Here is a 14,827-nt window from a genome sequence, read left to right as displayed (position 1 = left end):
ATCTCTTTGCTGACAATTTTAGTTGCCCGCTTACATATACGGGCAGAGCAAGCTACAATTATTTTGATGCCCACAAAGATATAGACTATTATGAGCAAGAGTGTTAATCCCATTCTCTCGAGGCCAGTTCTTGGAATTGTGCCGGCCATGGACTCAGTTCTGCTCAAGACGGAGCAGTTATGTCATGACTACAGTCCGGTCATCATGCACTTAGCTTTTCCCTCTGGTGGCAGTTACAGTATCTGCCAAACAGCTCAGGACTGTGCATCAGAGTGAGTCTGTCGTCCTCATCATTAACAGCTTGGTTTCATAGCTCGGGGCCCTGCAGGGTTCTGCTTGGTTCCATTACTTAGTGAAACAAACAAGCCTTTTGTACATTTCGGCCCCCCCCCCCCCCCCCCCCGCCCCGTTAGATAGTTTTTCTGTATTATTCCTTCTAAAATTGATACACTATATGCTATTTTGGGAAGAAAAAGGTCAAGAGAAATGGAGGCAAAAAGGACAGAAAACAGTTTGTCCCACGTGACAGGCTGTTGTTGTGGCCACTCTTAAGCTGTGATGACTGACAGACACTTGGACACGACTGTCGCCGTGGGGCTACAGCTCCCTGAGCTGCTTCCCTGCCAGAAATTCTCTCTCTGCTTCGTCTTAACGAGATTCTCTTCCCGTGGAAAATGGCGACCTGCATTACTGCACCTGCGCACGTTGCAGCTTCCCAGACCCTCTGAACCATTTCAGGGCGTTCTCATTGTTTTGTTGTGATTGCTGTTCTGATGGTCTGTGGACTAAAGAATGATTAGCTATTTAGAGGCAAAGGTTAAGTGCTGAATTCCTACTTCAGTGTTATAGTAGTGGCCGCTCCAACTGTAGTGACAGTAGTCGGAAGACAGCAGTGATGCTTTGTAATAATAGTGGACACGGTTTCGGTCCTCCTGTGCGCAACCTGAATAACTGCTCAGGTTTTGTCTGTACTGAGGGCTCCTCAGATCCCCATCACCTGAGTGGTAGTGTGCAACGAAAATTAAATCCTGTAGTCATCTCTGGATTATCCTTAACAAATAGTTTTAATCCCTTAGTTAAATGTTTTAAGGCTGTTGGCTAAGTCCCCCTGATTTAGATAATCCCTCTATCCACTCCTGTGCCCTTGCCAGCGTGGGCTTCAGGGCAGTTAGATCATTTCCTGTATGTGTGATCAAAATAATTCGGAAGATTAAAGTTGTAAACATTATAAACTAGGGCTCAAAGCTAGTTTGATTATTCACTTTTTGATTATGTGTCCAACTCTGGTGTCATATGAATGCTTTAGTGTACTTATGTGGTTTTGGTACTTAGTCTTGGAGGTCAGGAATCTATCGATGACTCAGACCATAGAATAATCGAAGCTGTAACTGTGTGCCTTGAGGATATGTGCATCAGACCCCAACATGGCTAAGGGAGCTTGTTAATGGGGGAGGTGGGTTCTGAGCGAGACTGGGGGCTTTTCTTCTCGAAGCACATTCTAAAATACTGGAATCTGTCACCGCCACCAATAGAGACACCCTTGCCCTTTCTTAGGCTGTCGACTTCCGCAATCTGACGAAGCCTGTGGATATTCTCAGGATAAGTGCGTTACAAGTATTGTAACACAAAGCATAGCACTGAGGATTACAGAGGAAACTGACTTGATTCATATGTTAACATCACAGTATTTAAAAGCCAGGCTTGTGATCCAGCGATGTGACAACGTAGCACAGTGTACAGCAGAGCCTGAGGTGGGTCCGATAACCCCTGAGCCTCCAAAGCGGCGGTGGGCAGAGTGACACTGCGCGGCCCCCAGCAACCCTGCCCCCATGGCAGACAGCGGGCGTGCCACCTGGTGCTGTTCCTGTGGGGTCGTTGCCTGCACTCAAACCTGAAGGAAGTTCGCAACCTCGGGTAGACTTTAGTGAGAATGAAGATGTCTGGTTTCTCACCCCAACCCCCTTGCCCCCTTCAATTCTATCCGGGGACCCTGTGGACCCTTGGCCAACTGTCCCAGTGTGATTAATTTCACAGGTAGGCTTGCTTCTTACTTCTGCTTGCCTATAAGGAATCTCTAGAAAAACTAGATCGTTACTCTCGGTGCCCTTGTCCCATGTGAAAATCATGGCAGGTGTTTGTTTTTCACCAGCTGATAAGCCTCTATAAAGTGGGCAGGAAAAGATGTCTGATGTGGCTCATTTGTGATAGGTGGAGTCACGGTATTTGTAAGTTACGATTTTCTGGGAAACCAGGAGTTTAATTGTTATCTTTGTTCTTGAGTTATAGCCTGTCTTCACTGAGAAAGCAAGAATGGGATCAGAGGTTCTTGGAGGTTACAGCAAATGGCGAGGAACTGGATCACTGAAGTGGGGGGAGAACCCAACATTGGCAGCAGTGAAGATTCTCAAACTGAAGGACTGTCCTTGAGACTGTCCTTTCCCTGTCAGTGGACGGAGGAGCTGGCAGGTTTGGGAAGCAATACAGCGTGGGCCTCAGGGCAGAATCCTGCTCTTAAAGAAAGCTGCGCTTTAGGCAACCCTGAGACTAGGGAGGTGGGTTAACCAACGTTTCAGTTTGTCTTAATGGCTAAGCAGTAAACTTGTGCCCTTCGTCTGTTCCACGAAAGTCGCACGTCCTGCCGTGTGCTGAGCAGTCGGGTGTCAGGAGGGAGTGGAAGCCCTGGCCCCGCGCGGGCCGTGGACGGATGGCTCTCGCCGGGTCAGAGTCCTTAGGAGCCTGCGGTGGTGTCTTGTCCAGACACGGTGACCGTTCTGATTCCCCGTGGGAGTTGTTAGTCACCTTGAAGTATTTCAAAAACTTACGAAACTACGCATGAATTTATGTTGGGCATAGGAAGGCTCACACAGATGTCTCCTTTGTTTAGTCTGGCTAGAATTCACCACTCCGGTGGACTCATAACCTTACGATTATTAGATGTTTCAAATTATCATTATAAATGTTTTTGAACAAAAAATATAATTGCGGTAAAATAAGGAAAAATCATATAAAATTGGGCTTACGCATGTCGGGAGTGAAAGGTTCTGCGCTGGGCCTGGGTGTGAGTCCCCAGGGAGGAGGCCGGTTGAAGTGATGCCCTTCCTCTCGTCTGGAACCACCGCCTGCTGAACAGGCTGCAGACTGCATCCAAGGCCTCCTCCAGAACGGCCTCTCCTGATGTCTACTAATCAGTTCCTTCTGTTTCCGTCCCTTTTCTCCCTCTGAACGGGAGACCCCTTACCGCCCGGCGCGGGCGGGGCATTCGTCTGTCCTTTGGCTCATGCTGCCCCCCATGAGGACGCCCCCCACCTCCACCTGCTCATGTGGGCCGTCTCCGCCCCGAGCCCTTCTTTCCTCTGTCCTGCTCTCGTCTTCTCTAGGTTTCCGTCCCCCGCCCCAGACTTCGTAGCCACTCGGCCACGCCCCCTCAATCCCTGTGGTGTCGCCTTGTGGCCCCTTCACTCCCCTTTCTAACCTGTTCCCGGCAGGCAGGTGAGCAGGACTTCACCTGTGCACTTCTTGTCCTCAAGACATGGTGCCCTGCTTCTCCGGGTAGCTGCCCCTTAGCTGGGGATGCGCCCTCCCCAGACCCCTCGGGGAAGCCCTCGGGGTCCCTCGGGCCGCGCCCGCCTTGCTCTGATTGCCCTTCTGCTAACACAGTTTTGTGTCTCGGCCCAGCTGCTAAGGAACCGGCGGCTCTGGAGGGCGGCTGCTCGCCGAGACCCTGATTCACTTGGAAAGGGATGTTTTACTGTTGTTCTCCTTGATTAATAACTTTCACTTGCAGATTCCAAGTCCCGGGGAGCAGCGACCGGCGCGGCTGCCTGTGTGGTCCCAGCATCTCCAGCTCCCGTGTTTCTGGGAGTCAGATGCTGCAGGGGCGCCCTGGCCTCTGGGGCGTGTCTTTTCCCACATACAGTTCTTCTGCAGCAACGATCTTCTCTTTTTCTGAGGCGACATCTCTAGTCAGGAAACTGTGGCTCCTTCGTTGGGGTTTTAAAACTCAAATTTGCTGCCTGTGTGAACTTCACTGCGTTATTAACTGTATGATAGGGTCATTGAGAAATTACGTGTCCACACTTCAGACTTCAGGCCATCGCGTTCGTTCAGGTTCTGTTTCTGGAGCACCTTCTGTGAGACGGGCAGGCTTCTCACTGGTAGGAGAACAGAAGAGACAGACACACACACAAACAAGCAAGGCTCCTGTGCTGGGGGGCTTCCGGGCAGTTGACGACGTGAGGGTCACAAGGCGACTGCCCTGGGGAGAGCCCTCGGGGGGGGTGAAGCGGGCCGTCTGCTCCGGACGGTGGAATCATCATTGTTCTTTGCTTGCTTTGGTGTGAGGCCTCGCGCTCCTGAGCCAGGCCTGCCGGGACCGCAGCCTGCTACAGTGAAAACACTTCCAGAATTTACGTTCCAGTCTGCAGGCTGTGCGGAAGTGCAGGGCAGACCTTCAGTTCCTGCATCTGGGTCCCCACAGCCCTCGGGGGACCGTTCCTAAATCGTTGTTGTCGTTGTTTCAGGAAAGGCTGTGATTTACCACCTCTCTCTGTAAATGAGGGTAATTCTGGGGATATCTGTGTGTATCTTTGAATGTCGATAAGGGCAATCTGCTTCATATTTGAACTTAAATTTACTGTTTTCCCGTGGCTTCAGATGCCCTGCTTCCTGGAGGCTCTGTGACTGCCCTGACAGCGCCTGGCGGGCGAATGTGTCGGCGACCAGGTCTTTGGTTACTTCACCAACCTGCTTCCTCCACACCCGGTTCCCAGCTGTGGCCTAAGATGGTCTCCTTTGCTCTGAATTGTACATCGCCATGTGGTGGAACCGTTAAGCCTTCGTCATATTTGTTATGCTAAAGTTTTGAAAGTTTACATAGAGTTTCAACCTCGCTCCTTGAAATTTTACCTATTTCAGTACGATTAAATTATCAACCTTCTTCTGTCATTCTGATAGCCCATTTTTTTCCACTAGTTTTTGTAGTTTTATTTTGATATTTGCATGTTTGACATTTAAATCTCAGTAGTTTCCATGCTGTCTTCATCCATCCAACAAATACTGGACAAGCGGTGTTTCAGGCACGGGGGCTCCCGTAGAACGAGACGGCATCCCTGCTCTCGGGAGCTTTGTTTTAGTGGAGGAGATGGTGAGTAAGTAATCAGATCAGCGTGAAGGCTGGATAAACAGAGATGAGGGGCTTTGGGCTTTTTAGGTAGACAGGAAGGCAGGGCAGGCCCGTGTGAAGGGGGGCGTTTGCACAAAGATGGGGGGGGGAGACGGACCAGCACTGCACACGGAGGGGACGCGAGTCCAAGGCTGAGGCCGCAGTCGTGCGGGAGGGGCCGCAGCTGAACTTGCTAGGGCTCCTGGGGTGCTTCCTGGGAAAGGTGGCCGGGCAGGGAAGTGGGCAGACACGCTTAGGGTCCGTGAACCCTGAGGGCGGAGGAGTCGTCCAGGCTCCCTAGGGTTCCGTTGGGAGCGTCAGGGGAGTAGGTGCCATTTCAGCAGAGGGAGAGGGGACAAGTGAAGAAGCGCTTTGGTGGCAGCATCAAGAATTCCGTTCGGGGCAGGTGAGTGTGAGATGATGTCCTCAGATGGGAAGAGACATGAGGGCTCTGCTCAGGGCCGGGCGGGCCTGCAGACGGGAGTTTGATTCGGGACAGCTGGTGGGGGAGGGGAGAAGCAGCAGTGCTGAGCCCGGGGCTGGAGAGGGGGTGGCCGGGTGGCCGGGTGGCACAAGAGCCCGGGAAGCTGCCCCCCACGAGTGGGGGGAGAGCTAGGAGGATGCGGGGTTCCGGAAGCCACGCCAGAAGATGTTTCTACAAGGGGAGGGCAGGACGGTTCTTGTAGGCTTGGGCGTCCTGATCCGTCCGTTTTTTGTTCTCCCTGCTGGGTGACATCAGCGCCTGCTCTCGTCCGCGTCCTCAGGCCTCTGAAGCGGTGGCCTGTGTCGGGTTGGAAACACACTCCAGAGCCATCCTGTAGTTTTGAGAAAACGTGGAAAATAATGATAACGATTTTGAAAACTACTCAGTCTTGGCTCGGAATGTAACTGTGGTTCAGTTCAGGGGTCAGAAAGCTTTTTCTGTAAAGGGCCAGATAGTAAATATTTTCACTGCTGTTACAGTGTGAAAGCAGTCATAGAAAACACATCAACCAATGAGTGTGTCTGTATTCCCAGACGCCTTTAGGACAAAAACAGGACAGAGCCAGGTTTGGCCCATGGGCTGTACGTGACTTTCCAGACCCCTGATGCCGTGGTGTATTTCAGAATGACACTTGTAACTGTTAGGGGTTTATCAAGCTGAAAGTAGTACTATTCTCATGTTTTTCTTTTAAAGGAAGCCACTTAATTTGTTACTCTGTATTGTAAAATACTTTGTGGACAGTTGGATTTAATCAGCCAATCCTATTCCCCAGCATTTTAAATATCAAACACACGCTTAAGTTTTTTTTTTTTTTTTTGAAATTCACGTACGTTCGTTTATTTATTTATTTATTTATTTATTTATTTATTTATTTATTTATTTATTTATTTATGAATGAATGAATGACTTGCTGGGTCTTCGTTTCTGTGCAAGGGCCTTACCCAGTTGCGGCAAGTGGGGACCACTCTTCATCGCGATGCGCGGGCCTCTCACCACCGCGGCCTCTCTTGTTGCAGAGCACAGGCTCCAGACGCGCAGGCTCAGCAATTGTGGCTCACGGGCCCAGCCGCTCCGCGGCATATGGGATCCCCCCAGACCAGGGCTCGAACCCGTGTCCCCTGCATTGGCAGGCAGACTCTCAACCACTGCGCCACCAGGGAAGCCCACACGCTTAAGTTTTGATGGAGTTACCTAAAATCTGTGTACGTGGAGCCACACCCCACACCATTCCCCTGCCTCAGTTACTTTTTTCAGCCTAAGTGCTTTTAATTCTTTTCCATGGTTTATGTTCTCTGAAGAAGGGCCTACTAATTATCTAAACTGGATTCCCTAGCATATGTAAAAGCTTTTAAGTTGTGCAGAGGCTTCTTAATCTGTGTTCCAGTGATTGAGGTTCAGCGTGAACATAACATGGGATCTGCACAGCGTATGTACCACTAGCCGTTCTCTTCATGTAGCTGTTTAGTGTGTATACCAATGAAAAAATAGCCAAAGAAAGAAAAAAAACAATGTTTCTTTGCTGTTCAAACTTGGGTGATCCCATCCAAAGGATGAAAAATATTACTGGGTATGAATTTATATGTAATAATATTTAGATCCTGGCTTGACAGGTTCCTAGTGTTAGAAAGGAGCTCCTGGTGCGGGGGTCTTCACCTGCAGTCCGTGAGCCCCTGGAAGCTGTCGGCCACACTGCGTGTGTGTGCGCGTGGGTGCACGCTTGCACACATGTGCGTTTCTATGTCTTGTCCGAGTGTCCGAGGTTGTCATGAGACCCTCGCAGAGTCCGCCCCTCGGGACGGCTGTGCCGTGCTTTCTCAGCGAGCACCTTGCCTGTGTTCACCCCAGCTCTGCTGCTCCTGACGTGACTCTAGGTATAGATCCAAGAGAAATGAAAATATGACGTGTGAAAGAAGCCAGTCGCTAAAGGCCACATATTAGATGTGACTCCCTTTAGATGAAATGTCCAGAATAGGTAAATGCATAGAGACAGAAAGTAGGTCAGTAGCTGTCAGGCTGGGGATGGACAGATGGGAAATGAGCGCCGATCGGTACAGGGTTTCTTTTGGGGATGAGGAAAATGTTCTGGAATTAGATGGTGGTGATGATTGTAGAATGCTGTGAATATACTAAAAACCACTGAGTTGTAAACTTTAAAAGGGTGAATTTATGGTATGTAAATTTTATTGCAATAAACTGTTATGTAAAAAGAATAAAATAGCCCCAAATCTTGCTTTCTTGGCTTTGAAAGATTGTGGGTGAAACATACTTTTTTCTGTTTGTGTCATGGCTGCCTGTGAGCTTTACTGATCTAGAGAACAGGGGTGAGTTCTGTGACCTGAGTCAGGTCCCTGACGGGCAGGCCCGGAAGTTCCCTGAATGCCCTGAGCCAAGGACAAGGCGACAGAAGGAATCGGGGGCCACTCGGCTCAGAGAGGGGATTCTAGAGGAAGCTGCGGCCTCAGCAGACGATGGGGAGTGTGGCCGGGTGTCCAGCTGTATTTGGCCTGTGAATAAACCAGAGACGGAGATTTTCAGCCTTATTAGTTTAGGAGATTTGAATATTAGGTTAATTTGTTTATTGTGCTTAGAAATGATTTAAGAAAAAAGCACACCAGTCACATTTATTTTTAAAGAAAACATTCGAGAACTGCAAAACACTGGATTATTCCTTAACACCCTCTTCTTAAAAGTCAATCAACTCAATATGCATTAGCATCTTTCTGTATTCAGTGTGTTTTATAATTAAAAGATATATTATGTATATAGTATACTAAAAAGTCAATCTTGTAGCTTAATTAAAAATAGAAAATAAAACAATTCTTTTTAAAATCAACTGTGTTCTGATCACATGTTCTCAAACTTACCTGTGCATAAAAGTCAACTGGGACTCATTAAAAATGTGGGTTTCCTAGGCCCCCCAAGAGGTTGGTTCCATCTGAATTTTTCAGGGACACCCAGGTGACTCTGAGGAGCAGAGGTTGCATCTTGAAAAGCACGGCCCTGGGGACTTCAGCCTAGAATCAGGAGGTGATGGATGCGGCTGAATTGTTCCTCATGTTACCGTAGGTAATTAATACCTATTTCTTAAGGTATTTTGCAGCCACTTGATGTTAGAAACAGATGACATCCATATTCTGATTCTGCTGCGAGAGAATGATATTTCCTCACAAGCATAATGTTTCAAAGTGGGAGAAGTTGCAGTCTGTTACCCCTGAGGCGTCTCTGTGGCTGGCGCCCGTTCATGTGGCCCCGTCTTCACCTGCTCTTTGCAGATTTCTTTTGACCTGGCTGAATACACTGCGGACGTCGATGGGGTCGGCACCTTACGGCTTCTGGATGCAGTGAAGACCTGTGGCCTTATCAACTCTGTGAAGTTCTACCAAGCCTCAACGAGCGAGCTTTACGGGAAAGTGCAGGAAATACCGCAGAAGGAGACCACGCCTTTCTACCCGCGCTCGCCGTACGGTGAGGATGCGCACGGGCTCGGTTCTCTGTGCTCCTGGGGCGCTTCCTTCTGGGTGCGGCTCCTGGCTCCTGGCTGAGGTCACGTGGTGTGAGAGCGCCGCTGACGCAGCCTTAAAGGGGCCGGGCTTGCCGGTCACACAGCTTTGCGTTGTGCTCACCGCAGGGTTTTTTTTTTTTTTTTTAATATTTTAAAAATTTATTTATTTATTTATTTTTAGCTGTGTTGGGTCTTCGTTTCTGTGCGAGGGCTTTCTCTAGCTGTGGCGAGCGGGGGCCACTCTTCATCGCGGTGCACAGGCCTCTCACTATCAGGGCCTCTCTTGCTGCGGAGCACAGGCTCCAGACGCGCAGGCTCAGTAGTTGTGGCGCACGGGCCCAGTTGCTCCGTAGCATGTGGGATCTTCCCAGACCAGGGCTCGAACCCATGTCCCCTGCATTGGCAGGCAGATTCTCAACCACTGCACCACCAGGGAAGCCCCGCAGGGTTTTTTAAAAAATATATATTTATTTGTTTGTTTATTTATTTATTTATTTATTTAGGGCTGTGTTGGGTCTTTTTTTTTTTTCTTTTTAACATCTTTATTGGAGTGTAATTGCTTTACAATGGTGTGTTTCCGCTTTATAACATCACCGCAGGTTCTTGCTGCGGTCTCCTCCAGGGTGAAACCTGCTGCACCGCTTTAAAAGGAAAATTAGGTCCAGCAAGATTCTTTTTGCTGAACTGTTGAGGTTGTGCTGAAGTGATACGGCCTGGTGTTTTTGATTCCATTTCCCTGATGAAATTCTCCCTGAGCTCAAACCCTTAAACAGACAAACAAACATATATGATAAAATTTGAAAGCCGCTAGAATATTAAGCTCCCGTATTTTTCACTTCCTAATTCTTTAAAACTAAGAAAAAGGGGATAAGACCTAAGAAAGGTCAGTTGGATATACTGCACACACTACAGTTGAGTGAATTGGATTGTGAAGGAACGAACTGTGATTATTACAGAAGGACGAAATTCTTAAGTATTTCCTTGTCACGTGATTAACTGGCAAAGGAACCTTTATTTTGTCTTTGGCTTTTGATTCATTTTTTTCCCTATCTTGATACTTTACATATTGTAAATACTGCACGTTGTTACTTGTTTAAGTGAAAATGGATGTCTTGTATAATAAGATACTGTCTTTTATAACAATCACTGTCTTTTATTTGCTTTTAAAAAATTATTCCAACAGGGGCAGCAAAGCTCTATGCCTATTGGATTGTGGTGAACTTCCGGGAGGCGTATAATCTGTTTGCAGTGAACGGCATCCTCTTCAATCATGAGAGCCCCAGGAGAGGTTGGTATAGGTACTGATGGGAGGAGAGTGTCAGGCTCCACAGCAGGAACGTCGTGTGTGTGTGTGTGTGTGTGTGTGTGTGTGTTCTGCACGTGTGCTGTACAGACCAGGAATGTTTCACATCTGTTTTTAACTATGTGAATGTCAGAAGTGGTAAATGAGGAAATGTAAATCCAGCCTTAATTACCTATTAACTTTGTTAGAGTTTTTATTCAACGTGATGCTGAGCAGTGTCCCAATTTTACCATTTCCTTTGGTAGGTCGCATCAAGTGAGTTTTAACCTGAGTGTCAGGAAGTGTCCTTGGAATGCAAGGAGCTGAGCAGGAACCAGGGCTTGTTCCCCAAGTCACTGTCGCTCATGAAGGCTCTACCTGTGGCGTCTTTCTGTTTTTACTTTCAATCAGTTGGATATTCAGTATTCTTATTTTACATTCCATTTAAACAGACATCCAGAAGTTTCTGTGCTTCTAGAATATGTCTTAAGATACATTTGAAATCACTTCTTATATTTAGAATCATTATTGGTTTTTTTTTTTTTTCGGAAAATCATAGTTGTTTGCATTGGCTTGTTTCCTTTTCGTGGTTGCCATTGAGACTATTAGCAACATGCCAGCTCTCCTGTTGCAGATGTTAGGTTTTAAGTAAGAAAATGTGGACTCCTTTCATTACTTCTGACTTATACTGAAGCATGAGAAATCTTTACCAAACATGTGCACTCTACAAAGTAAAAGTTATCTGTATAATCTAATTCTAAGAAGTTTTGTTGAATTTCACTATCATTTAGCCTTTTAGCTTGAGAATGAATGAGAAATCCAACGTCGTAAGTAGTTTCATGCCCAACAATTAGTAATGCTTATAACTTCGTCAATGAAATTTTATGTGACTGTGTAGCCACGTAATTAAACCAGCAAGTCATGAGGAAAGATTAAAGTGACATTTATACAGGTGTGTTTAGTGGCAATACATTTTTATTTTATAATTGCGTAAGTTAAAAATTCCCACGATGGGCTGTGGAAGCTGTTGTTGGAAAGGAAAGTGAGTGACCAGGCAGCCAGGAATGTTTCTTTCACTCAGCTCCATGGTTCTGGGTGTCCTGACTAGAGGGCAGGAGAAGGAAGGCTTCAGCTGTCCTTGCCTCCGGACTGGGCAGCGGTGCTGGGGATCGACCGTCAGGCCTCCTCAGTCGCAGACGTGTTGGTGCATTTTGTCTGGGTTTCTGTGCTTCCCCCCCTCAACTTTTCCACTGGCAAAAAAGAAATACAGCTCAATTGTTTCGGGTTAGGTTAGGATAGGGAAAAACATTTAGTTGTAGAAGAAGAAGATAAATTTAAATGTAACCCCCCATCCTCTATTTGCATACCTCCTAATGAGAACTGTTTTTTCTCTTTGTTGATGTTAATCACTTTTTTAAAAAATTTATTTTAAAAGTAATATTTCTTTTTAAAAATTAATGTTTTTATTGAAGTATGGTTGATTCAGATGTTAGTTTCAGGTGTACAGCAAAGTGATTCAGATACAGATATGTATAAAATTTTCAGATTCCTTTCCCATATAGGTTATTACAAAATATTGAGTACAATTCCCTGTGCTGTACAGTAGGTCCTTGTTGTTTATCCATTTTATGTATAGTAGTGTGTATGTCAATCCCAAATTCCTAATTTATCCCTCCTCTCCCACCTTTCCCCTTTGGTAACCATAAGTTTGTTTTCTGTGTCTGTAAGTCTGTTTCTGTTCTGTAAATACGTTCATATGTATCATTTTTTTAGATGCCACATATAACTGATATCATATGATATTTGTCTTTGTCTGACTTACTGCACTTAGTATGATAATCTCTAGGTCCATCCATGTTGCTGCAAATGGCATTATTTCGTTCTTTTTTATGGCCGAGTAATATTCCATTGTATATATAGGTACCACATCTTCTTTATCCATTCATCTGTCAACGGACATTTAGGTTGCTTCCATGTCTTGGCTATTGTAAATAGTGCTGCCATGAACATTGGGATGCATGTATCTTTTTGAATCATAGTTTTGTCTGGATATATGCCCAGGAGTGGGATTTTAGGATCATATGGTAGTTCTACTTTTAGTTTTTTAAGGAACCTCCATACTGTTCTCCATAGTGGCTGCACCAATTTACATTCCCACCAACAGTGTAGGAGGGTTCCCTTTTCTCCACACTCTCTCCAGCATTTATTATTTGTAGGCTTTTTGATGGTAGCCACTCTGACTGGTGTGAGGTGATACCAAATGGGACCTAATTAAACTTAAAAGTTTTTGTACAGCAAAGGAAACCATAAACAAAATGAAAAGACAAGGTACAGGATGGGAGAAAATATTTGCAAATGATGCAGCTGACAAGGGATTAATCTCCAAAATATACAAACAGCTCATACAGCTCAATATCAAAAAACAAACAACCCAATCAAAAAATGGGCAGAAAATCTAAATAGACATTTCTCCAAAGAAGACATACAGATGGCCAACAGGCACATGGAAAGATGCTCAACATTGTTAATTATTAGAGGAATGCAAATCAAAACTGAAAGTAATGCTTCTTTTTTTATTTTAAAGAAAAATAAACAGTACAGGAGGGTATAAGGAGAAGAGAGTTCCCTCCCTCACACCGACTCCCAGCCCCATCCTGAGGCCCACTGTTGACTTTCCTTCAGAAGTAGTGCAAGCGTCTCCACCTCAAATGTAACAATAGGTCTCCACCTACATAACAGTAGGTAGTTCCATACATAATGTTCTGCATCTAGGGCTAAATGTTTCTTAAAAATTTGACCTGTAGCACACACCACATTGTTTTGTTTTATTATATATCTAGAACCAATGATATCTCATTTTTTTTCATTTATATAATCGAATAATGGAAAATAATTAAAATAGAGTATATGTGAAACTGATGTGATACTTATCTGATATCTAATAGTTAATACTTACAGCATTTCTTGAAACTTGAAAATTAATTTTCATATTAAATTAATCTGATAATAGTATTGTTGTTTTGTCACAGTTAATTGTTATTTTTTAAGGAGATTCTTTGCCAGACTGAGAATTTCTTCATGGTAGGGACTATATTATGTTCTTAAGTCAGCAGCATCTAAAACAGTGCCTACCTGCTAATAAGCATTCAATAAATATTATATAAGTTTCAGGTGTACAACATAGTGATTCACAGTTTTTAAAGGTAATACTCCATTGTAGTTATTATAAACTATTGGCTATATTCCCTGTGCTGTGCAATATATTCTTCTAGCTTATTTATTTTATACATAGTAGTTGGTAGCAAACTGTTTTGAAGTAAAGATTCTGTCTGATATACTTTAGTAAATACCCAGAATTCACTTTTTAAATTTATTTATTTTTATTTATTTATGGCTGTGTTGGGTCTTCGTTTCTGTGCGAGGACTTTCTCTAGTTGTGGCAAGCGGGGGCCACTCTTCATCGCGGTGCGCGGGCCTCTCACTATCGCGGCCTCTCTTGTTGCGGAGCACAGGCTCCAGACGCGCAGGCTCAGTAATTGTGGCTCATGGGCCCAGTTGCTCCGCGGCATGTGGGATCTTCCCAGACCAGAGCCCGAACCCGTGTCCCCTGCATTGGCAGGCAGATTCTCAACCACTGCGCCACCAGGGAAGCCCCCAGAATTCACTTGTAATTGCCGCTAGCTTGTACGCCTGTGATTGCTCTAGTACTTTGAGTGAGTTTATTTTCTTAAGTAGGTTGAGCATTTGTCTGCACCTCAGCCCTTTCACCCTGTTATCTCGGGGAGCACTGTTTTTCTAGTTGGTGCAGTGGTAAACCTCAGTCTCATCTAAGGTACATCATCACAAACGCCCGATTAAGTAGAGCCCAAATGGATGCTACTTTTTTGGGACATGTACTTTTTCTCTAACAAAAAACAATTGACAAGGCCCCTTTTGACTGCATGAGTAACATTTCATGAGAACTGGTGACTTTAAAAGGTATGGAAGAAGTATGTTTTAGTACAAAGATATTCTAGACCAGAGCTTGGCAAGCTATGGCTGGTGGGCCCAGTTCAGCCCACCTGGTTATTTTTGTAAGTGCAGCGTCCTTGGAGCCCGGTCACGTCCAGGTGTTACACAGTATCCGTGGCTGCTTCCACAGTGGAGGCCTGGGGCCTGCAAAGCCCCAAATGTTGACTGTCTGCCCTCTAAGAAAACATCTGCTGCCCCCCTGCCCCCAGGGGAATAGTCAGATCCTCAACAGCAAGAAACGGTTCACTTGGGTTTAGTATGGGTTTCTCCCGAGGTCGCAAGATAGTCTGATAGAAAGATTTCCAATAAACATTAAAGTCACATTGAGTCAGAAGTTAACCCACCCATAGCAGAACTCCTGAAGTGTGTTGTCAGTTGGGGGTTCCC

The 14,827-nt window shown here is 45.7% G+C and overlaps 1 protein-coding gene across 4 annotated transcripts in view; it reads left to right on the top strand.

The window, feature by feature from the left end:
• The window catches only part of GMDS (GDP-mannose 4,6-dehydratase), a 484,495-nt gene that overhangs the window by 199,752 nt on the left and 269,916 nt on the right, over positions 1 to 14,827 (top strand). For all 4 annotated transcript variants that reach the window (XM_082414754.1, XM_082414753.1, XM_082414756.1 and 1 more), the window contains 2 exons: positions 8,918 to 9,110; positions 10,331 to 10,435. In XM_082414754.1, the coding sequence (XP_082270880.1) occupies positions 8,918 to 9,110; positions 10,331 to 10,435 (298 nt within the window). The remainder of the gene's footprint in view (positions 1 to 8,917; positions 9,111 to 10,330; positions 10,436 to 14,827) is intronic.

Source organism: Balaenoptera physalus (assembly GCF_965194825.1).
Source record: "Balaenoptera physalus genome assembly, chromosome: 11".
In the NCBI taxonomy this organism is placed as follows: Eukaryota; Metazoa; Chordata; class Mammalia; order Artiodactyla; family Balaenopteridae; genus Balaenoptera; species Balaenoptera physalus.
This window is presented reverse-complemented; position numbering and strand designations above follow the sequence as displayed.